At 61.9% G+C, this 26,349-nt stretch overlaps 12 protein-coding genes across 12 annotated transcripts; 7 read left to right on the top strand and 5 right to left on the bottom strand.

Annotated features, from left to right (window-relative positions):
- Window positions 1-13: 13 nt before the first annotated feature.
- RHTO_07356 (nuclear pore complex protein Nup62) lies at window positions 14-2,319 on the top strand (the record flags this gene model as incomplete). Its single annotated transcript, XM_016421014.1, has 7 exons — window positions 14-17; window positions 75-119; window positions 193-855; window positions 924-1,043; window positions 1,106-1,174; window positions 1,236-1,657; window positions 1,723-2,319. 7 exons carry the CDS (start codon window positions 14-16, stop codon window positions 2,317-2,319), a joined length of 1,920 nt encoding a protein of 639 aa, XP_016274741.1.
- Window positions 2,320-2,548: 229 nt separating this feature from the next.
- RHTO_07355 (COP9 signalosome complex subunit 6) lies at window positions 2,549-3,999 on the bottom strand (the record flags this gene model as incomplete). Its single annotated transcript, XM_016421013.1, has 8 exons — window positions 2,549-2,680; window positions 2,738-2,806; window positions 2,885-3,108; window positions 3,170-3,425; window positions 3,480-3,568; window positions 3,634-3,765; window positions 3,824-3,900; window positions 3,968-3,999. The coding sequence occupies 8 exons, from the start codon at window positions 3,997-3,999 to the stop codon at window positions 2,549-2,551; spliced, it is 1,011 nt and encodes a 336-aa protein (XP_016274740.1).
- Window positions 4,000-4,162: 163 nt separating this feature from the next.
- On the top strand, window positions 4,163-5,548 carry RHTO_07354 (translation initiation factor eIF-2 alpha subunit; the record flags this gene model as incomplete). The annotated part of the gene is made up of 7 exons (XM_016421012.1): window positions 4,163-4,182; window positions 4,280-4,289; window positions 4,378-4,440; window positions 4,500-4,632; window positions 4,700-4,907; window positions 5,000-5,436; window positions 5,523-5,548. The coding sequence occupies 7 exons, from the start codon at window positions 4,163-4,165 to the stop codon at window positions 5,546-5,548; spliced, it is 897 nt and encodes a 298-aa protein (XP_016274739.1).
- Window positions 5,549-5,952: 404 nt separating this feature from the next.
- RHTO_07353 (aspartate aminotransferase) lies at window positions 5,953-7,839 on the top strand (the record flags this gene model as incomplete). Its single annotated transcript, XM_016421011.1, has 8 exons — window positions 5,953-6,110; window positions 6,231-6,499; window positions 6,562-6,899; window positions 6,957-7,288; window positions 7,347-7,478; window positions 7,554-7,570; window positions 7,637-7,697; window positions 7,758-7,839. The coding sequence occupies 8 exons, from the start codon at window positions 5,953-5,955 to the stop codon at window positions 7,837-7,839; spliced, it is 1,389 nt and encodes a 462-aa protein (XP_016274738.1).
- Window positions 7,840-8,172: 333 nt separating this feature from the next.
- On the bottom strand, window positions 8,173-11,000 carry RHTO_07352 (cyclin-like F-box domain containing protein; the record flags this gene model as incomplete). The annotated part of the gene is made up of 12 exons (XM_016421010.1): window positions 8,173-8,286; window positions 8,352-9,193; window positions 9,259-9,326; window positions 9,384-9,425; window positions 9,484-9,572; window positions 9,631-9,797; window positions 9,857-9,978; window positions 10,042-10,058; window positions 10,132-10,191; window positions 10,255-10,448; window positions 10,549-10,653; window positions 10,730-11,000. 12 exons carry the CDS (start codon window positions 10,998-11,000, stop codon window positions 8,173-8,175), a joined length of 2,091 nt encoding a protein of 696 aa, XP_016274737.1.
- A 354-nt stretch (window positions 11,001-11,354) lies between these two features.
- On the top strand, window positions 11,355-13,773 carry RHTO_07351 (copper radical oxidase; the record flags this gene model as incomplete). The annotated part of the gene is made up of 8 exons (XM_016421009.1): window positions 11,355-11,729; window positions 11,827-12,188; window positions 12,295-12,451; window positions 12,508-12,580; window positions 12,661-12,875; window positions 12,944-13,019; window positions 13,078-13,575; window positions 13,634-13,773. 8 exons carry the CDS (start codon window positions 11,355-11,357, stop codon window positions 13,771-13,773), a joined length of 1,896 nt encoding a protein of 631 aa, XP_016274736.1.
- Window positions 13,774-14,551: 778 nt separating this feature from the next.
- Window positions 14,552-17,079, bottom strand: RHTO_07350 (MFS transporter, tartrate transporter; the record flags this gene model as incomplete). The annotated part of the gene is made up of 10 exons (XM_016421008.1): window positions 14,552-14,755; window positions 14,831-15,205; window positions 15,292-15,552; window positions 15,669-15,756; window positions 15,869-15,900; window positions 15,961-16,056; window positions 16,113-16,240; window positions 16,299-16,313; window positions 16,369-16,577; window positions 16,919-17,079. 10 exons carry the CDS (start codon window positions 17,077-17,079, stop codon window positions 14,552-14,554), a joined length of 1,569 nt encoding a protein of 522 aa, XP_016274735.1.
- Window positions 17,080-17,758: 679 nt separating this feature from the next.
- On the top strand, window positions 17,759-19,171 carry RHTO_07349 (uncharacterized protein; the record flags this gene model as incomplete). The annotated part of the gene is made up of 5 exons (XM_016421007.1): window positions 17,759-17,823; window positions 17,888-17,997; window positions 18,060-18,165; window positions 18,222-18,806; window positions 18,871-19,171. The coding sequence occupies 5 exons, from the start codon at window positions 17,759-17,761 to the stop codon at window positions 19,169-19,171; spliced, it is 1,167 nt and encodes a 388-aa protein (XP_016274734.1).
- Window positions 19,172-19,344: 173 nt separating this feature from the next.
- On the bottom strand, window positions 19,345-20,002 carry RHTO_07348 (mitochondrial genome maintenance protein; the record flags this gene model as incomplete). The annotated part of the gene is made up of 5 exons (XM_016421006.1): window positions 19,345-19,502; window positions 19,564-19,649; window positions 19,725-19,772; window positions 19,835-19,862; window positions 19,945-20,002. 5 exons carry the CDS (start codon window positions 20,000-20,002, stop codon window positions 19,345-19,347), a joined length of 378 nt encoding a protein of 125 aa, XP_016274733.1.
- Window positions 20,003-20,385: 383 nt separating this feature from the next.
- On the top strand, window positions 20,386-22,963 carry RHTO_07347 (tRNA nucleotidyltransferase (CCA-adding enzyme); the record flags this gene model as incomplete). Its single annotated transcript, XM_016421005.1, has 9 exons — window positions 20,386-20,688; window positions 20,837-20,953; window positions 21,011-21,157; window positions 21,239-21,526; window positions 21,610-21,648; window positions 21,701-22,364; window positions 22,426-22,527; window positions 22,583-22,686; window positions 22,745-22,963. The coding sequence occupies 9 exons, from the start codon at window positions 20,386-20,388 to the stop codon at window positions 22,961-22,963; spliced, it is 1,983 nt and encodes a 660-aa protein (XP_016274732.1).
- Window positions 22,964-23,094: 131 nt separating this feature from the next.
- Window positions 23,095-23,861, bottom strand: RHTO_07346 (uncharacterized protein; the record flags this gene model as incomplete). The annotated part of the gene is made up of 4 exons (XM_016421004.1): window positions 23,095-23,232; window positions 23,288-23,349; window positions 23,436-23,728; window positions 23,797-23,861. 4 exons carry the CDS (start codon window positions 23,859-23,861, stop codon window positions 23,095-23,097), a joined length of 558 nt encoding a protein of 185 aa, XP_016274731.1.
- A 297-nt stretch (window positions 23,862-24,158) lies between these two features.
- Window positions 24,159-26,233, top strand: RHTO_07345 (citrate synthase; the record flags this gene model as incomplete). The annotated part of the gene is made up of 8 exons (XM_016421003.1): window positions 24,159-24,198; window positions 24,308-24,435; window positions 24,597-25,127; window positions 25,214-25,294; window positions 25,364-25,485; window positions 25,541-25,687; window positions 25,750-25,879; window positions 25,946-26,233. The coding sequence occupies 8 exons, from the start codon at window positions 24,159-24,161 to the stop codon at window positions 26,231-26,233; spliced, it is 1,467 nt and encodes a 488-aa protein (XP_016274730.1).
- Between the last annotated feature and the right edge of the window lie 116 nt (window positions 26,234-26,349).

The following is a 26,349-nucleotide window of genomic DNA, read 5'->3' as shown; positions in this document are numbered from 1 at the left end:
GCTTCACCCAACAATGGGTGCGCGCCAGTCCTGACAGCTCTGAACGCTCGTGCTGATTCGTAGGATGCCCGCAGCTTTCAACTTTGGCTCGTCAGGGTTCAGCTTTGGACAGACGACGGGTGAGTTCTCCTCATTAGTCGACCGGGGCAAACGAGGGATGTACAGGCTGACACGGGGCTTGCACGGGCACAGCGTCGACTTCGACAAGCACACCGGCGACTAGTGCACCGGCGCCGCTCTTCGGCCAGCCAGCTGCGTCCACTGCGCCTCCAGCTGGCGGCCTGTTTGGTGGAGGAGCGACTTCGACGGCTCCCTCCTTCTCCTTCGGCGCTGCGGCTGCACCAAAGCCTCCAGCATCAACAGCGCCTACCTTCTCATTCGGCGGGGCAGCTTCCACAGCGCCTGCTGCTGGCACCACCCCTGCTCCCGCCGCTGGCGGACTCTTCTCGACTCCCGCCAAGCCAGCTGGAACAGGACTGTTCGGCGCACCGGCAGCAGGAACGACGACGCCAGCTGGGACGCCGGGTCCTGCAGCGCCGTTGTTCGGTGGAGGCGCGGCAGCAGGAGGAGGACTCTTTGGCGGGAAGCGCGAGGCGGACTCTGCGACGGGCGAGGCAGCCGCAAAGAAGCCCGCTCCGACGTTCAGCTTCGGTGCACCTGCCGCGTCGGCGCCTGCAACTTCGGCCGCCGCACCTGCCGCAACGACTCCCAGCCTCTTTGGCGGCGCGGCAGCAGCGAAACCTGCCGAGGCGCCGAAGCCGCTGTTCGGTGCCGCACCTGCAGCAGGTTCTTCGACTACTCCGTCTCTCTTTGGCGCTAAGCCTGCCGAGTCCACTGCTGCGTCCACCGGAACGAGTGCGTCCCCGTCTTCCTCTCAGCCTGGTTGCCTGGTTGCCTAGTTGACACGCTTTCTTTGGGAACAGCTCCTGCTCCAGCCGCCCTTTCACTCTTTGGTGCACCTGCAGCAAGTGTGCCGACTACAACGCCGTCGTTGTTCGGTGCCAAGCCCGCTGATGCTGCCGCAACTTCCACCCCGCCCGCTGGTGAGTTTTCTTTCTCCTTCTCAGCATCCATTGCCGTCTACTGACGAGCCACTTTTCTGCAGCCCCGCCTGCAGCACCGTCGCTCTTCGGCGCCAAGCCTGCCGCGCCCGCCTCGACGACTTCGACTGCAGGTACGTCAATCTCGAGGATCTCGCGCTCAGCTCCTGCTGACCAAATGCCGGCTCCGTACAGCACCCGCTGCACCGGCTCCAGCTCTCTCCTTCGGTGCTCCCGCCTCGACCGCCGCCGCTGCGAGCGCACCTTCCAGCTCTGCGCCTGGCGCCGCTCCGGCCAGTGCCGCGCCCGCTCTTTCATTCGGCCTCAAGCCTCCTACCACCACTCCCGCGCCGACTGCGACCCCTGCCCCGTCGACTGCCTTGACCTTCGGCGCCAAGCCCGCTACCACTACGCCTGCACCGGTCGCAGCTGGAACGCTCGGCTCGACGAGGGCGACCGCCCCTGCAGCACCGACGCCCTCGATGCTGCGAGGCAAGACTCTCGACGAGATTGTCAACGCTTGGAGCGTCGAGTTGGACGAGCGTACGCGCGACTTTGTCGATATTGCGGGCGAGGTGAGGGAGTGGGACCGCGTCTTGCGTGAGAATGGCGAGCAGGTGCGTCCCTCCGTCCTGTCAAGCGAGTCGCGAGGATCAATGAGCTGACGCTGGCGGCGGAGCAGATCTCGAATTTGTACAACTCGGTCCTCCCGCTCTCGCCTCTCCAGACGACCATCACCTCCTCGCTCGACTACATTGAGTCGCAGCAGTCGGACCTGTCGTCGATCCTCGACGCGTACGAGGCGCAGATCGGCGACCTCGTCGACCAGTCCTCGACCTCTTCAGCCGGTCTCTCGCGCGGCGGCTCGGCGGCCGAGAAGGAGCGCGAACAGGCGTACCAGCTCGCCTCTACGCTGTCCAACTCGCTCGACTCGACCTCCTCGTCCCTCACCTCCCTCATCCAGACCCTGAACGCCCTCTCGCCTGCTCTCGCACCCGGCGCAGACGGGACGCATCAAGACGACCCTCTCACGCAGATTGCGGCGATTTTGAATGCGCACCTTGGGTCGCTCAAGTGGATCGAGGGCACGACGGACCAGTTGAGGAAGAATGTGAGCGACCTGGAGGGGAGGGTTGGAGACGTGCAGGGCAAGATTGGGGCGAGTCAGGGGAGGGTTGGGGGGACGGGGAGCCAGAATGGGACGCCGGTGAGGGGCAGCGCATTCGGTGCTAGCCAGTTGGGCAGGAGCACGGCGAGTCCGTTCGCGAGGAGGTTGTGAGCGCGAGTAAGCCGTCTTGCAACTCTCGATTCTTCCCTCTGCTCACAATGTCGAGCTGGAATGCGTCTTGCAAGCGAATCGATGAACGACGAGAGTACGATGCGAGGGTGGGAACAGACTACAAGCGAAACAGACAGCCACGAAAAACAACGGAGGACATCAAGCGTGCGAGGGTAGAGAGAGTCTGTACAATGGAGGCTATGCGAGGAGAGAAGGGAGATGGGCAGGATCAGCCGAACGCCTTGACGTTCCTGCCGCCGTATCCGCGCCCGCCCCTTCCGCCGCTCTTTTCGCCTTCGAAGCCGCCGCCGGATCCGCCCGAGCCAGACGACGCAACGAAGAGGAGCTGCTTGTCGAGGAGCTGTGCGCACGGAGCGTCAATCGTTGAGTGAGATGCGAACGAGGATGTTATGCGCACCTCGTTGGCGGTGAGGAGCTGCTTCGTCAGTGCCGAGAGGTAAGTCGTCAGGAGGACGTCGTTGTACTCCTGTACGATCGACAGAGCTCATGAAGTCAGCATTGCTCTCGCGATGTCGACAACTGACAAAGAGCAGGGCAAACGCACCGTCAGAAACTCCTCCTTCAATTCCCCTCCCTCCTTCGCCTCCTCCGCTCCTTCGACCTCCGCACCTCCAGGCAGACTCCCAACAAGACTCGCAATCATCCTCAGCGTCTCGCTGTCCTTGCGAGCCTTGCCTGCGAGGCAGGCTCGGAGGTATTGGACGATGAGCGAGACGCGGGATTGGAGCATTGAGAGGGCGTTGCGCTGAGTAGAGAGGGTGGCGAGAACTGAGTGCGCGCAATGGTCAGTACAGATCCGTGAAGAAGGGAGGACACGGCAGGAACTCACGGTTCCCATGCGCTCCACCTTCGTTCCCTGCCTCCGGCTTGCTCACGCCCTCGACCGCCACACGCTCCGCCTCACCCGTGACGATCTCGTACGGGGTGTTGACAAAGACAGGCTGCGGCTCGTCGGCGACGATCTCGACGACGGATTCGTAGATTGCGACGGGGAGGTCTTTCGCGCCTGGTGCATCCGAAGAGGAGGAAGAGGGTGCGGAGGGGTTGAGTTGGAGGAAGAGGGGTGACTCGTTGTATTCGAAGAACTGCGCGTAGGAATGTAAGCGAGAGAAGGAGACGATGGAGGACTTGGGACGCACCTGTTTGTGCAGAGCCGTGTCTTCGGGGGTCGGCGCCTGCCCAACGCTGTACCATCCGAGGAAGTCGAATGTCGGGAACACCTGGCGGACTGTACGGCGCAACAGAGGTTAACTCGCCGTCGCCCCACATGCGAGCGAGGAGAAGGGAGCGCACACTGGTCGCGGCGGGTGACAAAGTAGGCGTGGTCGAGTTTGAGCACGCCGTCCTCGTTGTTGACGACCACCTCGAACGAGTTCATCACCTCGACATCCCTGCCAGCCTGCGTCCCGAGCAATGCGCCGACGACTGGGACGAGTGAGGTCAGCACGCGGCTGTTCTGCACCGGGATTGGACTGGGACGGACCTCGTGTGCCCGGGATGCCAGTCTGCAGCGACATCCGCGTGTAGTGCTCCGAGATGGACAGCAGCGGGAGGGGATGCCTGCTAGGGGAGTCGAAGTGAGCGAGTGTGCGGCGTCGAGGCGTCGTGCGAGCGCGGTTCGACTTGCAGTGCGACCTTGAGACCTTCCTGGGCAGCCATGGCGTGTCGAGCTGGCCCCACGAGCGGTGTGAGGGCGTGGTGAGGATCAGCTCGTCGTCGACGCCCGCAGGTTGACTCTGTGTGAAGCGACGACAACGCGCACACAGCTCTCTCGCGGCAGAAAAGACACCGTGCAGGGTCACACACACTCTACTCAGCTGCCATGCGCTACTACGAGAACAGGTGCGCACACACGAGCCTTTGTCGCGCCGACAGCGACGCCGCAAAAGTGCCGGACCGCTGACTGACACCCGCCCGCGCTCCTGCGATGGCTCGACAGGTTCCCAGAGGTCAGTACAGGCGAGAAAGGCGCACTCGTGGTGGCATCGAAGCTGACAGAGGGTTGTGCCGTGTGCTGCTGCTCTCGGACTGCCGCAGGTCGACGAGGTGGTGATGGTGCAGGTCAAGCAGATCCAGGAGATGGGCGCCTACGTGAAACTGGTGAGCATTCAGCTCTCTTGTCGCTGCGTCAAGCAGGCTGACCGTTGGGACGCCCGCAGCTCGAGTACGACAACATCGAGGGAATGATCCTCCTCTCCGAACTGTCGAGGCGGCGAATCCGCAGTATCCAGAAGCTCATCCGTGTCGGGAGGAACGAGGTCGTTGTCGTCATGAGGGTTGACAAGGAGAAGGGTGCGTCTGCCGACCGTTCGAAGCGCTCCTCCACCCTCGCTGACCCTCTTTGTTCGCCTCGCGACAGGCTACATTGACTTGTCCAAGCGACGAGTCTCTCCCGAGGACGTCATCAAGTGCGAGGAGCGGTACAACAAGTCCAAGACGGTGCACACCATCGTCCGACATGTCGCCGAGAAGACGGGCAAGGAGATGGACGAGATCATGGAGCTGGTTGCGTGGCCCTTGTACAAGAAGTACGGGCACGCGTTTGAGGCGTTCAAGCTGTCCATCAGGTGCGTTGCCGTCGCTCGCTCCGGGTGTTCTTCAGATCGACTGTTCTTCAGATCGACTGACACGGCTGGTTGTCCCGTTCGGCTTCGTCCAGCGAGCCCGAGACCGTCTTTGCCGACATGAACATTCCCGAAGACATCTACAGCGAGCTGCGAGTCAACATTGCTCGCCGCCTGACGCCCCAACCGGTCAAGGTCCGCGCCGACATCGAGGTGACCAACTTCAGCTACAACGGCATCCTGACGATCCAAGAAGCGCTCGCGGCGGGCGAGTCGCTCTCGACCGAGGAGATCCCCATCAAGATCCGCCTCGTCGCGCCGCCGCTGTACGTCATGGTGACCAACACGACGGACAAGCAGGGCGCGATCGAGCGCCTCGAGCAGGCGATTGAGAAGATTGGAGAGGTCATCAAGAGGGAGGACGGTGGGTTCCTCAACGTCAAGATGAAGCCCAAGGCGGTCTCGGAGACGGACGACCTCGAGTTGGCGGCGTTGATGGACCGCGTCGCGAGGGAGAACAAGGAGGTGTCCGGTGAGTTCGCGCGTTCGATCTCGCCAGATCCGTCGACCTTCTTGCCGCTGTACGCTGACGTTCGCTGCGATCTCCGCGATTCACAGGCGACGAGGACTCGGACGGCGAGTAGGCGACTCGTCCCTTTCTTTACCCCTCTCTTTCTCCCTCGTACCCTCGCTCTCTCCCTCCCCCTTCGTCCGCTGCTGCTTCACCTCACCCCGTGTTGTCCAGAGTTCCTCGCAATGCACCCTCCGCGCCGAGTATAGATTTTTCACTGGCGTTTCAGCCTCGCTCGTCGTGCTTCTTCCGCAAGAAGCCGGCGCTCTCTCCCTCGCTTTCGCTTCTTTCGTTGCTACGAGCATGCAAGCGTCGCACTGGCTGTTCAGTGCGCCTAACGAGACCACCGCCAGTTCAGCCGGCGTTGGCTGCGGTGCCGAGCAAGGCGTGCTCGCAAGGGTTGACTTCGTCCCATCGACTCGCTGTCGCATCGCTGAGCCTGTGAGCGACCCGTCCAGCTAGCCACTGCTCCTGTGCATGCTCAGAGTCTCTGCCCGTGCCCTCGCTCGCTCGTTTCGCCCGTCTCCGTCCCCACAACACCTCCACTTCCACACTTCGTCGAACTCAAGCAAGATGGCAGCGCAGTTTGGCTGGGACATCTCGGACAAGATCACGGGAGAGGTCAACAAGACTGAGTGCGTCCGCGCTTCCGTCCCCAGTTTCGTGACTCCCCGCTGACCTCCTCGCCTCGCGCTGCTTCTCCTTCGCTCATCCTCCTCGTTCGCCCCCCTCGCTCCAATCCGTGCCTCGCTCAGTGTGTGGTCCGTCTTCTCACCTCTCGCCGGGCACGTCCCGAAGGACTCGCTCAACCTCGGACAGGGCTTCATGAACTGGAAGCCGCCTCAGTTCGTCCTCGATGCACACACGGAGGTCCTCCAGCGCGTCGAGACGAACCACTACCAGCTTCCGCGAGGCAATGCCAGGCTGAGGAAGGCGCTGTCAAAGTACCTGTCGCCGTCGTTCAAGTTGGGCAGGGAGCTGGATCCGAACACGGAGGTGCAGGTCACGGCGGGAGCGAACGAGGGTGCGTCCGAACTCGCTCGTCTTTCGTTCGTTCTGCGCGTTCTGACTCCCTTGCTATCGCAGGCATGTACGCCTTCGCGGCGGCCTTCCTCCGTCCTGGCGACGAAGTGATCGTCTTCGAGCCATACTTTGACCAGTACCAGGGCATTATCTCGTTCAACGGCGGCAAGCCCGTCTACGTTCCGATCCGCGCACCCGAAGGCGCATCGACCGGTAACGTTCAGGCGTCCGAGTGGAAGGTCGACCTCGACGAGTTCAAGGCTGCGATCACGCCCAAGACCAAGATGGTCTTCATCAACACGCCGCACAACCCGATTGGAAAGGTCTACCAGGAAGACGAGTTGCGCGCGATCGGCAAGATCTGCGAGGAGCACGACTTGCTCATCTGCGCCGACGAGGTGGTGCGTTCGCTCGTTGCCTCTCGCTCGAGCCGGACTGACGGGATTTGCGCAACGCAGTACGATTGCCTGACCTTCGAGGGCAAGGAGCACGTCCGCATCGCCGCGCTCGACGACTTCTGGAAGCGAACGGTGACGGTCGGCTCGGCGGGCAAGACGTTCGCGAGTACCGGATGGCGAGTAGGCTGGACTGTCGGCCCGCCCAACCTCATCCAGCCTCTTCTCGCCGCCCACACTCGCATCGTCTTCAGCTGCAACGGGCCGGCGCAGGAGGCGATCGCGATTGGTGTCGAGCAGGCGTTCGAGAACGGGTTCTTTGCGGATCAGATCAAGGCGTACGAGGAGCGGAAGCAGGTCTTACTTGAGGGCCTCGACAAGCTCGGTCTGCCCTAGTGCGTTGCGTCCGTTTCTCCCGGGGTGCGCTCCGAGATTGACGTTCTCTTCCCGCAGCACCATCCCCGAAGGCGCCTACTTCGTCCTCGTCAACACCTCCCGCCTCGAGATTCCCTCCGACTTCGAGATCCCCGACTTGATCAAGGGCCGAGCACGCGACTGGGTTGTCGCGTGGTTTGTCGCGCAAACGTGAGTCCCGAACCGCTGCTATCGGCGGACTCGGCTGACACCTGTCTCTCCGGCCGTTCCACTCCTCCCTCGCAGCGCCAAGGTCGTCCTCAGTCCGTCTCGCTCCTTTCTCGCCCGCGCCCGCGCTAATGCCTGCTAACCTTGCCTCGCGCTCGCAGTCCCGCCCACCGACTTCTATTCAAGGGAGCACTGGTCGCTCGGCGAGAACTGGATTCGAGTGTGCGTTCCGCTTCTTCCCCTACTCTCGTGCTCGCGCTGACGATCGTCGTCGCCTCGTAGCGCGTTCTGCAAGGACACGGACACGCTTCGACAGGCGTCGGAGCGGCTGCTCGCTCTCAAGCCGTTTATTCGGGATGCATAGACGCGCGGATGTACTGCAACAAGGATTTTTAGAAGCCTAGCCGAGCGAAGGGAAGAGATGAAGGGGACGACGGCGCGAGAGAGAAGGAGACCCGGGAGGTTGGTCGAATCGAATCTCCGGCTCGCTGGAAGACACTACGCGACATTGCAGGCAAGGGAGAGCAACAGAAGGTAAAATATGAGGCGGTACAGCGTGGGCAGGAGAAGGCAGAACAGTTGCGAAAGAAAGACCGCAGTACGGGGCGGGTGAGCGACGTGAAAGCCTGCACGAGAGTCTCGTCAGCGATCGTGCCGTCACAGCCCAGCCTTGAGAAAGTACGTGAGCGGCGGGGCTTCAGCTTCGGGCAGCCGACGAGGCGGACGCTGCTGCAGGCTGGCGCTCGTTCTTGCGGAAGATGCGCATATTGGGCGGATCTTGAGGAATGTGGTCGCGCGAGATGTGGTGCACCTGCGAGAGTCATGGAGCTCGGTAAGCTTGAGGCTACCGAGCACGGCAACGAGAGGGAGACGAACGAAGCTCGACCAGGTCATGTTCTTCGCACCTGTCCAGTTGCGCACCTGCCAGTAACCCGGCGAGCACTTGCAGTTGAGACAGTCGAACCGCCAGTCCGACTTGTCGAGCGTAGCGATAGAGCCGACGAGGTTGGGCAGGCCTGTCTCCTTGAGGACCTCGTGGACGAGAGCGAGGTGCTTGAACTCCTCGTATCGAACGAGACCTTCAGTCCTTCTGTGGTTTTCCGCATGGTCGAGGAATTGCCGGTAAGGAAGAGGCTTGCCGCAGTTGTTCGGGCAACGGAAAAGGCTGGTGAAGCGGCGGAGGAGCGCGTCGACGTCGGCCTCGAGGTCGTAGATGCTGTCGTCGAACGCCTCGAAGTTGAGCGCCTGCTTCGGAGCCCACCAATTCGTGTACGGGGTGAGCGCGGTGTCGCCAAACTCGGTCGTGACTTTGATGTCCGCCGCAATGCGAGTCGGCGGCAATGTCTTGAGCGTAGCGGCGAGTCCGCCCTCCATCGTAAGTCCCTGTTCCTCGTACGCCTTGGCGAGACTGCACGCGAACCCGAGCTTGACGATAAGCTTGGCCTTGGCGACGTCGGCGGCGATCGCGTTTTTAACCGTCTTGTCAAGAGTGCCGGGAATCAGCGCGTCTTCGGGCATCCATAGTTGCGTGACGGACGGGAAGCAGGCGAAGTCGGAAAAGGCGGGATAGTCGAGGCCTTGTCCGGACCGAAGCGAGCTGTATAGCGGCTTGACGTTCAGGTATCGCTGGTTCAGCCTCTCCTCCGCAGCCTTCACGATTCGCTTGCGCCTGCTGGTGTCGACGGCAGCGATAATGCGGCTCGAGATGCTCGCCCAGACTGTGGAGCTGAAGGTCAGACGTGTGCCCGTCAGACTGCGCGAGGTTGGCGAGGGCGTGACTCACTATCATCGGTGAGACGAACGGGTTGGTCGACCAGACGATACGCATCGTACCAATTCCACGAGTTGCAGCTGCGCGAAGAGATGGTCAATCTCGTAAGCCAGGTGAGCGCGCGCGGGCCGACTTACTCAGCGTCTTCGTAGCCGAGTGCGCGGACGCGCTCCTCGACACTGTGAGGAGGGGGGTCAGTATTGGGCAGCGCTTGTGCAGAGTCTTGCAGAAACGCACGCTGAACGGCGCGCGATGCGAGCATTCTCGTCCGCCTCCTTTCGACGGTCTGCATAGTCGCGCTCCCACAGGCGCAGCTTCTGACCGTCCTGTGAAGCCGTCTACACGTCAGCGTCAGCCCGCTGACAAGCGGGTGAAGTTTTGCACCTTGAAGCTCGCCCTCGCAGCGGTCGACTTGTCGGCGATGAAAGCCTCGAGCGCAGCTTTGGCGGCGTCCTTGACCGGCGCGGGCTTGCGTCGCGCATCGTTGACAGCTTGTTCGAGCTCGTTCAGGCGTTTATTGATCTGGATGACGGCAGCCTGGCAGTAGTAGTCTGGCGAAAAGAGCGTTGAGCGGGATCCCCGGCATGAAGACGCAGAGTGGCAGACTCACGGCGGTTCTTGCTGTTGTAGCCGGACGGCGAGTCGAGAGTGTAGAGCGCGCATTGGAGCAGCTTCGGATGCAGGGTGTACCGTTGTTTCAGCTCCTTGACGAGCTTGGACTCGGGGAGCAGGCTGCGCGCGTGACGAGGACGTCAGGATGATACGCAGAAGAATAAGTCACGTGTTGTAGCGTACTTGGCTTTCTTGCAGTCCTGGCAGGCGATTTCAAAGCGAAGACAGGGTTAGGACCAGCGCATGTGACGAAGGGTTACGTCCTCAACTCACTTTGCACCAACGCATCCTCAAGCAGTAATCAGTGATGACCGAACGACCGCGACCGCAGATCTGCGGCAGTCACAAAGTGAGCCCCCAAGCCGTGAGCTCGCGAAACGCAGAAACGGCGCTCACGCGGCACTCCTTGTCGAACAAAAGCGCAGTGAGCTGCATGTCGGTCATGTCGGTCGCTTCGAGCGCCGGCATGCCCAAATTGTTCCGGACGATCTGCCAGATGGGCTTCGAAGCGCGACGGGCGAAGACATGGCGCATCATCTTGTTCGCGCGCGACATGTGCAGGAGCGTGAGCGGGTCGAGGTGGCGGGCGACTGCGGCGTGGAAAGCAAGAAGGACGAGTTGGAGAAGGGAGAAGCAGGAGCGGTCAGCGGTAGGGACGAGGAGAGACTTCAACGAACCGCGCCGACTCACTCTCGACGAGCACGTCCATCGGCATCGCCTGAAAGCTCTCGAGCTTGGCACGCCTACGTCCGCCTCCGCCAGCATTAGTCCTGCCGCGCTTCTTCGGAGGTTCAGCTGCGAGAGACGGACGAGACGGCAAGGTCAGCTGGGAGAGGACCTCCTACGAGGCTGAGGGAGCAACGCAGCGCACCTGCCTTCCAGTCAGTGTCCTGGCCCTCGTCAGCAGCCCCGTTCGCCCTGCGTTTCCCCTTCCTCACTCCCGCCTTGACCTCCCGGACCTCGTCGTCTCCCTCGTCGTCGCTCGGCGGGTCGACCGTGTACTTGGCGCTGGCGGAAGCTTTCCTCTGTGGGCGCGGCATCGCAGTAGCTAGAGCTCCAGCGAGAGTGTGCAGCGAGACGAAGAAGCGAGAGAAGCAGCGGGACGGGCGTTGGGCGACGACAGCTCGCTTCGATGGGCCCATATGCTGCAAGGCGAGTGCATTGAGCTATGTCGCCATGCTATGGAGCTACACAGGCTGTCCAGCGCCACTCCCGCTACGCGAGACGACCTGTCTCCTCCTCGACGCTTTCTCATCAGTTTGGCGGCGCAGACCGACGACGCGGCTTGACGGGGCTTCGCAGACACGCGCAGGGATGCGAGTAGACCCACAATTGGCCATCTATGCGCTTGCTCCATTCGGCGACGTCGGCAAACGCTCGAGCCTCGTCGCTCAGCTCCCGCTCCCTCTCCCTCCGACTCTTCTCCCTCTCACCGCTCTCTCGCTTCGCGTGCTTGACTCTTCCTGACCTCCTCGAGGTCGTTACCGCAGGCCACCATGGCCCCATCCACTCGTTTGGCTCTCGTCGCTCTTTCCGCCCTCCTCTCTTTCAAGGCTCTCGCTCACCCCGATCCTCAGACCCTCGGCATCGTCGACTTCACTAGCGACGCAGACCTTGCAGGCGACGAGCTCTTCGACTACCTGCACGACGACAGCTACGCCGAAGACCTCCTCCCTGCCCCCGAGCCTGCCGACTACGAGGGCGACTCATCCATCTTTGAGCGCTCCGTGGACGGTTCCGAGGTCGCCGAGGGATGGCACGCACACTCTCTCCAGCCGCACAAGCGTGCGCTTAGCAAGGTCTGGTCGGGCAAGTCGACCTGGGCTCAGGCAGGCGTCTCGGGCGTCGCCGCGATGCAGGCGCGTTCGTTCGTTGCCCTTCGCGCCCAAAGAAGAGTCGCTAACCGCTCATACATCTGACCAACACCCATCTGACCTATGCGCGCATTCCCTCCCCTTCGCTTCGCAGATCACGCTCGTCGACAACGATCACATCGTTATCTACGACAAAGCGGAGACGAACCCGCTCTACAACAAGACAGGCGGGTCCGTTTGGGGCGCCGTCTACTCGATCTCGACGCAGAAGGTCCGCCCCCTCGACCTCAAGACGAACAGTTTCTGCGCCGGCGGAGGCTGGATCTCGAACGGCACTCTCGTCAGCGTCGGCGGCAACCCTCGCCAGCAGTACGTCTACTCGAAGAGCGGACTGGCTGCTGTCCGTCTCTTCACGCCGTGCACGAACGACAAGTGCGACGTGTACGAGAACCCGTCCCGGATCCGCCTTACTTCCTCGCGCTGGTACCCGTCGACCGTCAGGCTGACAGACGGCTCGTTATTGATTGCCGGGGGCATGCTCGCTGGAGGTTATAATAATGCGGGCGTCTTCTGCGTGCCATCCGTTGTGCGCGCTGCCGTCCTGACGAACCTTCGCTCACAGCGAGGCGACCGACAACCCGACCTTCGAGTTCTTCCCGCCGAAGGGTGACGGTCTCCCAATCTACTCCAACTTCCTTCACACGGCGCTCAACTCGAACCTCTTTCCCGTCTTATGGCTCCTCCCGAACGGATACGTCTTCATGGCCGCGAACCAGCAGGTCCGCTCCGGGTTCTCCTCTATCCTCGAAGACTTGCTGACGCTCCTTCCACGCAGGCGATGATCTACGACGTGAAGAACAATGTTGAGCGTCACCTCAAGAAGCTCCCGAACGGCGTCACCATCACCTGTGCGTTGTCGTCCCTCGGTTTCCTTCCCTTCGCTACATCTCGCCTTCCTTCACTGACTGACGAGCCGGTCAATCCACAGACCCGGGCTCCGCTGCGACGGCGCTCCTCCTGCTGACCATCGCCAACAACTATCGCCCGGAGGTCCTCTTCTGCGGCGGCTCGACCGCCAACCTCGACGTCAACCCGTCGCAGCTCTCGGCTAAGTACCCCGCGTCGAAGCAGTGCTCGCGCATGGCGCTTGACGGCGCCGGCGTCAAGAAGGGCTGGATCCTCGAGGAGATGCCGTCGCCTCGCGTGCGTTGCCCGCTTCCTGCCTCGGTGCGGACCGTCGCGCGATGGTCTGACAGGCTCCGCTTGTGCAGGTTATGGGCGACGCGATCCTGCTGCCCGATGCGACTGTTCTCATCGTCAACGGCGCAGCTGCTGGTGTCGCCGGATGTTAGTTGCCGGCCCACAACGTCGGGTCGACTTTGGAGCTAACTCCATCTCCTCGCAGACGGCAACGTTCGCGACGAGATCGGCGCCAGCAACGCCCGCACGCCCGTCAAGCAGCCGATCCTCTACGACCCGACCGGCGCCGTTGGCAAGCGCTTCTCGAACAAGTTCCCCAAGGCCAAGTACGAGCGCCTCTACCACTCGACCGCGACCCTCATCCCCGACGGCCGCATCTGGGTCGCGGGCTCGAACCCGAACGACAACGTCTCGAAGAAGGAGTACGCGACGCGCTACCAGGTCGAGATGCTCTCGCCGCCGTACATGTCGATGAGCCGCCCGACCTTCTCGGGCCAGCCCGCCAAGATGCTCTACGGCAAGCAGTACACCCTGACCGTCTCGCTTCCGAAGGGCACCAAGAAGGTTCAGGCCTTCGTCATGGACCTCGGCTACTCGACGCACGGCGTCCACATGTCCCAGCGCATGGTTGAGCTCGCCGCGACCCTCAAGGGCAACAAGCTCACCGTCACGGCGCCCAAGACGACCGGTCTCTACCCGCCTGGTGCGCGGCGTCGTTCGCCGTCACCTTACTCGCTCGCTAACGATCCTTGCTCCCGCAGGACCCGGCTGGATCCACATCCTCGCCGACGGCGTCCCTTCCAAGTCGACCAAGGTCATGGTCGGCCCCGGCAACTCGCCGCCCGTCTCGCAGAGCGCCATCGCCAACATGCTGAAGCACACGAAGGGCTCCGCGTCGTAGATCTGCTTCCCGCTCGTCAAGCTTGCTCTAGTGGTGCTCTCCTTTCTATTACCTTCACGCTTGTTCCCGTCCGGTTCCCCGCAACTCGTAATAGACATTCGCTCAGTCGTGCCGAAGAGGAGAAGGGCGAGAGGCGAGAGACCGCTCCTAACGCTTGTCCGTGTCGCGGGAGACGAGCGTAAGCGACGATGGCGGCCCAGATGAACGGCGAAGCGCCGAGAACGACCGACATCTCGCTCGAGCCGCCGAGCGTCTTGTTCGAGATCTGCGAGGAGGCGGAGGTCGCGAGGTAAAGTCAGCATCGCTTCCGACCTACCTTAGCGTTCTGGGCAAGCGAGGAGCGTACTCATAGGGATGTGTGGCTTTGAGCCTGCCGTCCTTGCTTCTGTCAACACCGACTGTCGAACGGAATGTCGTCTCAAGGGACTTCTTTCTTGCTCGTCCTTCGCTCGAATCGCTTGCTCTTCGTCGTAGACAGTGCGATCGTTGCCCGTTGACGTGCTTGTCTGCGCCGCAAGGAACATCCTCGCGTCGCCCTCGCTCGCTCTCTCGCGAACTGAGAAGGTCAAGCGAAGATCCAAACATCCAATACACATTCTACGCCCTCGCTCTTCGCATATTAGGTTGCCTAGAGCGTACAGAAGATTGTACGAGCCGGTCCGCAGACGAAAGAACCGGTCCCGGACCTCGAGATACAAAAGCGCCTTCCTCCTCCTCCTTGCGCTCCCTCCACCGTCCTTCGCCGATCCTCCGTCTCGAAGACGAGAAGCGCCGTCGTTCAGAGGGTGTAGCGGAAACCGGCGGGGTAGTCGGTTGCCGAGAGACCGTGGTGCTCCTGGCCCTTCGCCTCCGCCTCGTCGCGCGACGCCAGCTTCTTGTTGAGGCGGACGAGGTCGAAGCGGATGACCGTCAAGCCGATGATGGTCGCCACAAACATCGCGATGACGATGCCGTAGCTCTTGGCGTACGAGGGTCCCCACTTCTGCGCGCGGCAAACGTCCGGAAAGGTCAGCGAACCTCTCCTGCTTGTGAGAGATGAGAGAACGGTGTGACGAACGCTTTGCCATACATACGAGCCGGCGATGTTCCCCAATTGCGAAAATGCGTTCACGTAGGCGAGCGAGATGGACCGGGTCATGGCCGGGCGGGCGAAGGTCGACGATACCAAGGCGTAGAAAACGACGAATCCGGCGTAGGACGACGCGAGAAGGAAGAGGGCGAAGTAGCTGGCGCCGAATGACTTGCGGCAAGTCATGGCAATGATCGCACCGACGATGCCAAAGACGAGAGGAACGACGATGTGAAGGTAACGCTCTTGACGCTTGTCGGAGTCGCGGGACACGAAGTAGGCGACGATGGCAGCCCAGACGAAGGGCGGGGCGCAGAGGAGGAGCGAGACCTCGCTCGAGTAGCCGAGGGTCTTGGTCAAGGTCTGCGAGGAGGGAATCGCGAGGAAAAGGTCAGAGTCGGACTCCTGGCCTTTCCTGGCGTTCTACCGACCACGAGGGGCGTACGTACTGGGAAGTACGCGTTGAACGAAAGTCCCACGACCATCGCCGTCAACGTGAGGCTCATGAGATGAAGCTTGTAGTCGCCGAGGGCGATCTTGAGCGCAGTCCACGTGCTGACAGTCGTCTCGTCCTTCATGCCAACGTCCTCGGTCATACGAAGTTGGGCGAGCTCCTTCTCCTCGGCGGAGAAGCCGCGAGAGTTGTGAGGGAAGTCGGGGAGAATGAAAACGCTGATGACGGCGACTGCCATAGTGATGGCTCCTTCGATCTGCAGCGCATTCATGAGTTGATGAAGGTCCAGTGAAGAGAAGGCAGAAAGAAGAGGAATGGGACAGGAAGCGAGAGAAGCGAGAGATGTGAAGGAGTGAGGGAAGGCGGACTCACGTAGAAGAGCCAGCGCCAAGCACGGATACCGCCAGCGCCCTCCATGCGGCCAAGGATACCAGCAGCGATGAGCGGTCCGAAGGCGTTACTGAGGACGGTGAGCAATGACGGGAGAAGAAGCGAAAGGCGGTTCGAGGGTTAGCGTTCTCCTCCACGTCGAAAGGGGCTGGACGACGTCTCCGTGCGCATAGCCAACTCACCTGATAAGCGAACCGCAGTAGAGGAGAGTGATCTGGAGACGAAGGTCGTGAGGAAGCTCGAAATACGCTCCGGAAGGTCAAGAAGGACTCACGCGCTGCCCAAGTTCGCGCTTGGTGTACCACGACGCGAGCGTCATGAGTGCTCCAGGGAAAAACGCGCTCTCTGCAATTCCCAAAAGGATGCGAATCTGCAGCGGAAAGCGTCAGGCGGCGGCGGGCTCGAGGAGGAGGACGTTCGACGCACAGCGAGGACTTGACCGAAGTTCTTGGCCGCACCAGTAGCCACGCTCAGCCCGCCCCAGATCAACATGCAGAAAGGCAGCCAAAGCGAGGGGCGCCCGGTCTTCTGGACGATGATATTGCTAGGGATCTCTGCGGAGGGAGAAGTATAAGCACGGGCGGGGGGAACGGGTATGCCGGCTTCTCGTACGGGTGAGAATGTAGCCTGCGAGCAGATGACTGTCAGCGGAGCAGGAGGAAAGGAGAGAGACCGTACGAACCAACATAGAGGATCGACAGGACGGTTGCGAACTGTTGGCCCACAAGTCCCAGGTCCTTCTCGAAGCCCTTCAGACGTGCAGCTCCCGTATTGTTGCGATCGATGTAGTCGATTTTCGGGCAAAAAGGAGAGTCAGGACAGGATCCGGGACGAAGAAGAGAGGAGGGGAGGCTCACTAAGGATATCTGCGGTTGGAACAGCACACGATACCTCGATACACCGTCAGCAAGCGTCCGCGCGACTCCACAAGGGACCGAGTGTCACGCGCAAGTCGCTGATTGGCAGGTGGAAGTAGGAGGGAAAGGGCGAAGGAGAGGAGGGGGTGGAGCCGTCGCCAACTTCGGCTGGAGCGTCGCTGCTTGCACTTGAATGGCGAGCGTGAAACGTACACAGAACGATGAACCTGTCGACAACGACGCACGAAGCCAAAATCAGCTCGAAGAAGCGAACGAAGCAGCCAGCGACACCGGCCCGTCTCCCGCGGCTTCTCGCGACCGCCCGACCTCGCCCGCGACGGCAACGACACTAGTGATGAGGAATGAACGACTCACAGGCAGAAACGGGCGTCGAGCTTCCAGAGAAGCTTGCGCTCGAGGCGCTTTCGGTCGGCGGTTCCTCCAGTCTCGAGAGTGCGCTCGTCGTGTTCAGCGAAGACCTCCTGCTCCTTCGAGGAGACCTTGGCGAGCTCCGGCGTCGTTGTGGGACCGGGCATGGTCGTGGTCGTCGTGTAGCGAGAGTAGCGAGCGTGAGCGGTCACTTGGGAAGGTCGCGCCGAGGCAGGAGAAAGCGGGTCGCCAGGAGGAGGGAGAGCGATGGCGGGGAGATGCAGCGGCGCCCAACGGTGGAGAAAACAGTCTGAGCGTGGGCCATCAAGATATAGGATGGGGGAAATTGCACTCGAAGCGCTCACCACGCGGCCGAGAGAGGCGCGGAGGCGGAGTCGGGAGCTCCGGAAAGCTTTTAGCGCTCGAAGGGTTGTAATGCGCGTACTGCTTCGATTACAACGCCGCAATACAGCAGCGCCAGGCGTCCCGAACCGCCGTTGCGGACGCCATCGTTCCCGGGCGTCCCGCCGCGGCGAGGCGGCGCGAGCGTGAACGAATGCAAATGCCGTTCGATCGCCTTGCCGTGGCAGCGTGACCAGCGCGAAGCCAGCAGACCGGACAGACGGCCGGACGAGCTTCTTTCCGGTGGTTGCCGCGGTTGTCGAGGTCAAGTCGCGACGGAGGGAGGACGCGAGGTGGCTTGGAGGCAACAACGCCGCCTAGCTCGCTCGCCGGGCTGGCAGAGTATCCGTGGGCTATAGCAGTGCTGCTGTCGAAGCACGTCGAGCTTGTCCCAGCGCTTCCCGTCCCGCCGGCGATCCGCAACATCGTCATCAGTTGGACACGATGGACGTCCCTCGAGAACTCGTCGTCTGCGTCTTTCTGCACGGGTTCAAGGGTGGAGCAGACACGTGCGTCCCTCACATTCTCACAGCACAACCCGCGTCCCCCGCTGAGCTTGTTGCCGCCGCGCAGTTTTCTCACGTTTCCCGACCGCCTCGTCAACATCCTCTCGCCTTGCGGCATCGCGCTTGAACCGGTGGTGTACCCGCCCTACGACACGCGAGGGGAACTTGTGACCGCAGGTGCGAGCCCGAATTGCGCAAAGTGGTCGACTTCTTCTCGCTGACTTGCTCCCTCCTCGCAGTCGACAACCATGTCACCTGGCTCACGACGCTCGTGGCGGAAAAGACGGCACGCTTCAGGGAGCTGGGAGGCACAGGGCCGGTGCGGGTAGTGCTGCTGGGCCATTCGTGAGTTCTCCGCTCGCATTGCCTTCGATTCTCCTCTCACGTCGAAACACTCGCAGCATGGGTGGCCTCGTCATCGCCGACACGCTCCTCTCCACACTCTCCTCCGCATCTCTCCCTATCCTCGGTCTCGTCATGTACGACTCGCCCTTGATCGGCCTCAACCCCGCCGTATTCAAGTCGACATTCGACAAGGCGCTCGACATCGCCTCGAGAGGCCAGGCTGCTCTTGCTGCATTGGGCGCAGGGTACGGCCTGTTCAAGTCGGCCACATCAAAACCAGCGTCGCCTGCCGCCTCGGCACCCTCGTCCGGCAAATCCTCCCCTGTGCCTTCTTCCTCCTCAAAAGCCGCGACCGCTCGCAACGGCAAGGACGACAAGGTTGCCGTCCCTCCACCCGCCGAGTCAGCTTCCGCTACTCCCGGCTCAAACTGGATGTCGTTCCCGTACATCGCGGCGGCGGGCGTGACAGCCGTCTTTGGTGCGGCAGGAGCGGCGTGCTACAATCGGGACACGCTGGCGAAGCATTGGACGTGGGCGACGAGTCACCTGAGCTTTGTTGGTGAGCTGTGGAAGACGGACGAGTTGGAGAAGCGATTGCAGGAGGTGGTCAAGGCGAAGGAGAAGGGCATTGGCTTCCACTGGTGCGCCTGCAGCTCTTCCTCCCGCCACCTCCGCAGCCCAAGCTGACGATTGGTGTTGCGATAGCTTCTACACCCTCATTCCCGCGAAAGGAACCGCCCCGGATCGCACCTTCCTCGTCCTCCCTCACTTGCCCGCCCTCCGCGCCCACTTCACCCCCTCGCGCACCGTCCAAGCGTCCGACGAGATCGGCGCGCACATCCACATGTTCGACTCGGACGCGACGTACTCGCTCGGACAGGAGACGGCCAAGCTCATCACCGAGTGGGTCGAGAAGAGCAGGAGGGGAGAGATGGGGTTCTGGAAGGGCGATGCGGCGAAGGGCGGGGAGGCCGCACAGGGTGGAGAGGCCGAGAAGCTCGTCTAGTCTGACGAGCTGAGCGAGCGACCTGAATAGAGCTGTCCGTGTAGCTACTTTTCCTCAACCTGTTGTCGTGCAACGATCACTTCCTCTCGGTTCGCGCTGGGAGATTGAGATTCGCTTAGTCCGCCATTCCTTCAGCTCGCTCTAGCCGCTACTTCTTCGCTTGCTCGTCGCGCTCAAGGCTTCTCCCTCGACTCCATCCGCTCCCTGACCGCCGGGACCATCCCAGACCGCGCCGTGCCCGCCGCAGGAAGTCCGAGTGCCCGTCCCTCGCGGACCTGCATCTCTGCCCACTCTCGCATCGTCAAGCCGTCTGTGCGGATGACGGTACCGACTGCGAGGGGAAGAGATTGTCAGGACGGAGCGAAGAAGCGGAGGCAAGACGGGAGACCTACTTGACATGAAGAAGGCGAAGGTCGCGCCTGACGAGAGCATGTAGGTCGAGAGGGTGGGAAGGTAGCCCTTCCTGCCGGCGCCGCCACTGTGCAAGGGGAAGAGGGCGGGTCAGAGAGTCGAGACGAGCGGTAAGCGGCGAGGTGGTCTTCCGTCAACGCACGAGAGGATGGCAAAGTTGCCAAAGATGAAGCCGATGGTCAAGCCAACGCTGTCAAGGCAGAAGAGGTCAGCCGTCTGGAAAGCAAAGAGAGGGAGGAGTGGAGAACGTACAGACCACCCGTCAACATGCCCATTCGCACTGTGTGACCAGAAAGCACAGCAAGCAGACGGTCGGCATCGTCAGCTTGACGCTCTGAAAGGCTCTCAGCCTCGCGACGCACACTTCTGGAAGACGGTCGGCTCTTGTGCGCCGGGGACGGCAGCGGGAGGAGGAGGCATGGCTGAGTCTGTTAGGGCTGTGAGCGAGGGTGAATACCCTGGTCAGCGGTTGTCCAGGGCTCCCTACGGCGTTGTTGACCCGGCAGTCCCTCCGAGAGATGAAGAAGCGAGTCGAGGCGGAGAAAGAGTTTGGCGCGGCGGCAACGGATCGAGCGAGCGCGCGAGCAATGATACACGCCCGCATACTCACCTAGCAAGCGACTGCGTGTATCAAAGGAGCGCCTCGAGCTGCGAGGGCGACGGCGACGAGTCCAAGCGATGAGGGAGTCTCTCGAGGAGCTGCCATTCACCGCTCGCTCGCTAGACTGCGCTGGACAGACTGCTAGTGTGACCAGGGCACTCAGAAAGGCTGTTCGACTGCAGGCCCTGCCCTCGCACGCCGCATGCTCGCTTCCCTCGCCCGACTATTCTCGCACCGCCTCGTCCTCGCCAAAACTCCCCTTCGCCGACTCCCCTACACTCGTACGGCCATGAGCACCGTCGCACCTGTCCTCCCGACCATCTCGCTCACGCCGAACGAGGCGAAACTCGTCCAACTGTTGACGGATTGTGCGGACTGGGTCGACCAGCACCCAGAGGAGGTCGATGCATTGCGGTTGAAGGATGACCAGGGGCGATGGATCGGACGAGAACGAGGTACGGAAGCGGTGGAACTGCGTGTGGCGGGCGGATGGGTCCGAGACAAGGTGAGAAGGCTGTTTTCCTCGAGGTCCTGTTCTCCTTTGTCTGGCCGGCTTGTGGCGGCCTTTAGGACTGTCTTTCACCCACGGACGGAGGAACTTCTCATGTAGGGGAATGGGCAGACCCTGACCAGCGGGAATACGTTTCGCACAGCTCCTCGGCCGACAATCCGACGACATCGACGTCTCCACCTCTCCCGACCCCATCACTGGCCTCAAATTTGCCATGCTCTTCGAGAAGTATCTCGAGACGCTTGGTCAGAGGGACCTGGTGCGTCGGCTTCGCACTTCTTCTTAGGTCACTTTGCTGACCCTTCTCGTCGCCTAGATGGGCCGCCTGACGAAGATCGAGGCAAAGCCCGAACAGTCGAAGCATCTTGAGACGGCTACTGCGCGAGTATGCGACTTGTCTGTCGACTGGGTGCAGCAGCGGGGTCAGGAAGTCTATACGGAGGGAAGCAGGATCCCGACTGTGGTGCGTGACCGGCCCTTGCGGTCCTTGACCCGGCTCTTGCCATGTGGATTGGTCTCTGTTGACGATAGATCTCTCACACAGGCCTTCGGCACACCCCTCGAAGACGCCGAGCGCCGCGACCTGACCATCAACTCGCTCTTCTACAACCTCCGCACCCGGCTCATCGAAGACCAGACAGGCAAAGGCCTCTCGGACCTCGGGTTCGTCTCCGGCCAGCCGAAGAAGATCCGAACGCCTCTCGAGCCGGTCAAGACGTTCCGCGATGACCCGCTAAGGGTCGTCAGGGCTGTCAGGTTTGCGGCGAGGTTTGGGCGGGAGTATGAGCTGGACGCTGAGATGGCGGAGGCGATCAAGCGGGAGGAGATCAAGGTGTGCACACGCTATCGAGCTGACGGCAGCTGCCTTGAAAAGTTGTGGCAGCTGACGTTGAAGTCGGATGCCACATCTCGCAGGAAGCACTTCGCAACCCACTCAAAATCAGTCGAGAACGCGTCGGCGCAGAACTCGACAAGATGCTTCTCGGCAAGTTCACTTCTCTTGCAGCACGCAGATCCACAGCTTACGCCTCGTCGCGCAGGCAAGGACCCGCACTACGCCTTCGAGCTGATCGAGAGCCTCGAGCTGCACCCGCTCATCTTCCTCTACGAGCACGACAAATGTTTTCCTATGCCGTCTACGCCGTCCAGCCCTACCGCCTCGCCTTCGCTCTCCTCGCCCGACCCTTCCGCCTCTCCCGCTCCCGACCCCGACACATCCATCTCAGTCATCGCCGCCTCGCTTCTCACACAGCTCCTCAATCCCTCCACTGCTTCTCTCCCCGCCCTACATCCACTCCTCCAGCTGCACTCCGTCCCCTTGCCCGACACGACCAACGCCCACTCCGCTCCTCCAACCTACCCGCCCGTCTCTCCCTCTCCCTCCATCCCTCTTCTCACCCTCGTCTACCCCCCGACCCTCAAACGCCTCTACCTCTCCTGCGGCCTCCTCCCTCTCTACGACCTCGGCACGCAGGAAAAGTCCAAACTCGTTTGGGTTGGAGAGAAGGTCGTGAGGGACGGCGTCAAGGGACCTAGTGTGGATGTTGGGTTTGTCAAGAGGGTTAGGGAGGCGAGTCAGGTCTTGAGGAGGTTGGTGAGGGAGGTTAGTGGGATGAGTGGGGGGGTGGATGAGAGGATGGTCGATGAGGCGGAGGAGAGGGCGACGATTGGTGCGTTCCTCTGCATGCTCCGCTCCACCTCGTCCCGCTGACGACCGAGAGTACTCGACAGGCATGCACCTGCGCAACCCGTCGATCCACGACGGCCAACACCAGCGATGGAACGTCTCGCTCCTGTGGTCGCTTGTCGTCGACCTCGGTTCCGCTCGTTCCGGTGCGCTTCGCCTTCTCTCTCGGACGTACTCTCGACTGACGCTTCCATAAAATAGATCCAGCGGGGCAAGCGCGCCTGGTCGAGATGTACAACCGGTTCGTCGAGAAGGTCATCTCGTACGAGCTCGACCGGCGGGCATTCGAGCATCCTCTCCTCGACGTGCGTTGCTCTCCCATCCCTCCCTTCTTCACTGACTGACGAGCGTGGGCGCGGGCAGGGCAAAACCGTCAATGCCCTCCTACCGTTCACCAAGTCCTCGCCCGCCATGCCTCGGATCCTCGACTTGATCATGCGGTATCAACTTGCGCATCCTTCCGCGACTAAAGAGGATGCGGAGAGGGTGTTGTGTGAGGAGGAGAGGGTCGAGGAGTTGAGGAGGTTGGTGGAGGAGAGTCGGCCCCTGCCGAAGGGGAAGAAGAGGAAGGAGCCGAAGTAGATTTTGCGGCGCGAGGAGGCGGGTGAGAAGGTAGACATTACATGAGTTACGAACAGGCGAGCGAGAGAGAAGGATGAACAGCTGGACGAGAAAAGAGCTACAGAATGGCGAGCGGTGATGCTGCGCGCGATCTACGCCCGCGTCGTGCCGTACTCGGCGACGAACGCAGCGTGTGCGGCGGCGGTGACGAGCCAGCCGAGGTTGAGGAGGGACGAGACGGAGTGGAGGAAGGCGAAGCGCGAGTTGAGGGCCTTCATTTCGGACGAGGCCTGCGCCGAGGGGTTGTCAGCGGAGAATTAGGAGAGAGAGGAGAGTGAGACGCACGTCGGGGTCGCTGTAGTCCTTGCCCTCGATGCGTTCTTTGCGGTGTCGGCGCTTCATGACGGCTGTGGAAGGGAATCCGAGGTTACAATCAGCCGCTGTGCCGAGTCTCGCTCCGAACAGCGCTCATCCCAGCCTCGTTGCGACTCACCGGTGGTCCACGGACCCACAACGATCCAGTTTGCGGCGCCGGTGAGGACGAGAAGCATCAACGCCTGCACCGTCCTGTCGCTTCCGCTCCTCCACCACCCCGTCCAGCTGACTTTTCCGCCTCCGCGCGCATACAAGCCGAGGAGAGCGAGGGCCGAAGTGGTCTGGAGGGCGAAGAAGCGAGGGAAGAGGCGGGACTGGAGGTGGCCGAATTGCTGGCGGGGCAGGGCCTTGTACGCCGTGGGTCCGCCGATGAACGAGTGCCAGACTGTCGATCCGAGTGCGGTGCCGAGGCTGTCCGCGGTCACGATGGAGTTGATGGTCAGCTTGCGAGGGTGTGTCGTTCGACGAGGAGGACGTGCATGAGGTTGTAGGTGCCGCGTGCGCCCGAGATTGCGCGCCAGTACGATGGCTGTACGTCCGACATTGTCTACTCTGTTCACGCTGTTTGCACCAGTCAAACAGATGCAAAGGCAAGAGGCGGACCCCTTCATCTTGGTGCTGGTCGCCGTCATCATCGTGCATGCACTCGCTCTCACTCTCGACTGTTCAGCTGGAATCGCTCACACTCACAAAACAGACTGTGTTGATGCCTACAACGACCCCCGCTGAGCCCCCGCTGCTGTGGCATGCAACCAACTCGCGCTTCTCCCACCGGCCTCGATCTCTCTCTCTGCTCTCGCTCAACACTTCAACTCGCTCGACCCGCACGCTCGACTGAAAGATGGGCGGATCCAAGGTCGAAAACTCGCTCACAATCACCGGTCAGCCACCTTGCTCGATCCCGCTCGCTCACCGCTCTCCCCCAACCCCCACCTTCGCACGACCCGCGGAACACCTCCTCCCGTCCTGACCCGCTCATCCTCCGCGCAGACAACCGCACGGGAAAGACCATCACTGTCCCTGTCGAACACAATGCCATCCCAGCGACCGCGTTCAAGAAGTTGAGGAAGGACGGGCCTGAGGCGGAGCAAGGGGACAGGCAGGAAGATGAGGTTGAGGTGCGCTGCCGTTCTCCCTGCCCTCATGAGGTCCGCATGGGGATGGTCTAGCTTGGAACGAGGGCGCGGCGTTCTGAGCGAGGATGCGTACCGTCGAAACTCCTCGCAGAGGATTCTTCCAGGGCGGAACTTCCCGCTAACTCACAGGTGCGACCCTACAGGGCGGCATCCGCGTCTACGACCCCGGGTTCATGAACACGGCGGTCCTCCAATCTCGGATCACCTTCATCGACGGCGAGCGCGGCATCCTCCGACACCGCGGCTACCCTATCGAACAACTCGCCGAAAAGTCCTGCTTCCTCGAGACGGCCTACCTCCTCCTCTACGGCGAGCTCCCCTCGCGCTCGCAGTTTGACCTCTTCCGCACCGAGGTCTTGCACCACACCTTCGTCCACCGCGACCTCGCCGAAATCGTCGGCTCGTTCCGCCACGATGCACACCCCATGGCCATCCTCACGTCCTCCTTCGCCGCCTTGGGCGCCTACGCACCCGAAGCGAACCCCTCGCTCGCCGGACAAAAAGTCTACACGAGCGGGACGGCAGCGAGTCTCCAGCTCATGGACAAGCAGATCTTCCGCTTGATTGGAAAGTCGATCACCCTTGCGGCGATGGCGTATCGCATGCGCTCGGGAAGGCAGTTCGTCAACCCCCCGACGGGGATGGACTACGCCGAGAGCTTCCTTTACATGATGGTGCGTGTCGCCTCTCTCTCTCACGTCGTGCTTTCGTCGCCTTGTTGACAAGATCGTGATGTGTTGTATCCACGGTACGCTCGCAGGACCACCTCGGCGAGCCCAACTACCGCCCTCACCCCGTCGTCGCGAAGGCGCTCGACACGCTTTTCCTCCTCCACGCCGATGTGTGTCCTCCTTGCCCTCCCCCCTTCTCCTCCCGCCCAGCCGGAACTGACTCTCGCTCGACGTGACAGCACGAGATGAACGCCTCGTGCGCCGCAGTCCTCCAAGTCGGCTCGACCCTCGTCGACCCTTACAGCGCAGTCTCAGCCGGCTGCGCAGCGCTCTACGGACCCTTGCACGGCGGAGCAAACGAGTGCGTCCTCCCTCTCCCCCCTCACTGGCGAAAGCTGATGAGAGGATTGCTGTAGAGCGGTCATCCGCATGCTCCTCCGTATCGGATCGCCCGAGAACGTCCCCGCTTTCATCGAGAAAGTCAAGCGCAAGGAGGAGGTTCTGAGCGGGATGGGTCACAGGATTTACAAGACTCACGACCCGAGGTCCAAGGTTATCCGCAAGTCCGTCCACGCTTCTTGGCTCGCTTCTGTAGGGAGCTGACAGGATTGTGCCGTGGACTTAGGCTCGCAGGCGAGGTCTTTGCGGTAACGGGTGAGGACCCGCTGCTCAAGACTGCGCTGGCGTTGCGCGATGCGGCGCTCGCGGACGACTACTTCATCAAGCGCCGTCTCGCGCCCAACGTCGATTTCTACGTGTGTCTTCCTGGACACTTCCTGGGAAGGAATCGAAGCTGACTCGCTTGCGTCCCCGTCGTGCAGTCCGGCCTCATCTACCGCGCCCTCGGCATCCCCACCGACTTCTTCCCCGTCCTCTTCGCCGTCCCCCGCGTGGTCGGCTGGCTCGCGCACTGGCGCCAACTGATGCTCCAAAAAGGCGGCGTCAAGATCTGGCGTCCCCGGCAAGTCTATGTCGGGGAGGGAGAGCGGGTGTATGAGGGGATTGAGGAGAGGAGGGAGAAGGGGAAGGGCGTCAAGGGCGCCGAACCGGCCCAGGTTGCGCATCCGACGAGTACGAGGGTGTTCCTCGCGAGGCAGTCCAAGTTGTAGACGACCCCCTGCGCTTTCCGTTGCCTCTTTTCGTCCGGTCGCCTCTCTTTTGGGTTTGCAGTAGAGTTTGATGTCCTCGCATCGCTGTTCAGCCGGAAAGTGAGGAATGCGAGTCC

Source organism: Rhodotorula toruloides, assembly GCF_000320785.1.
Source record: "Rhodotorula toruloides NP11 unplaced genomic scaffold Scaffold6, whole genome shotgun sequence".
Lineage (NCBI taxonomy): Eukaryota > Fungi > Basidiomycota > Microbotryomycetes > Sporidiobolales > Sporidiobolaceae > Rhodotorula > Rhodotorula toruloides.
The sequence above is the reverse complement of the archived record's forward strand: the minus strand, read 5'-3'. Positions and strand labels throughout refer to the sequence as shown.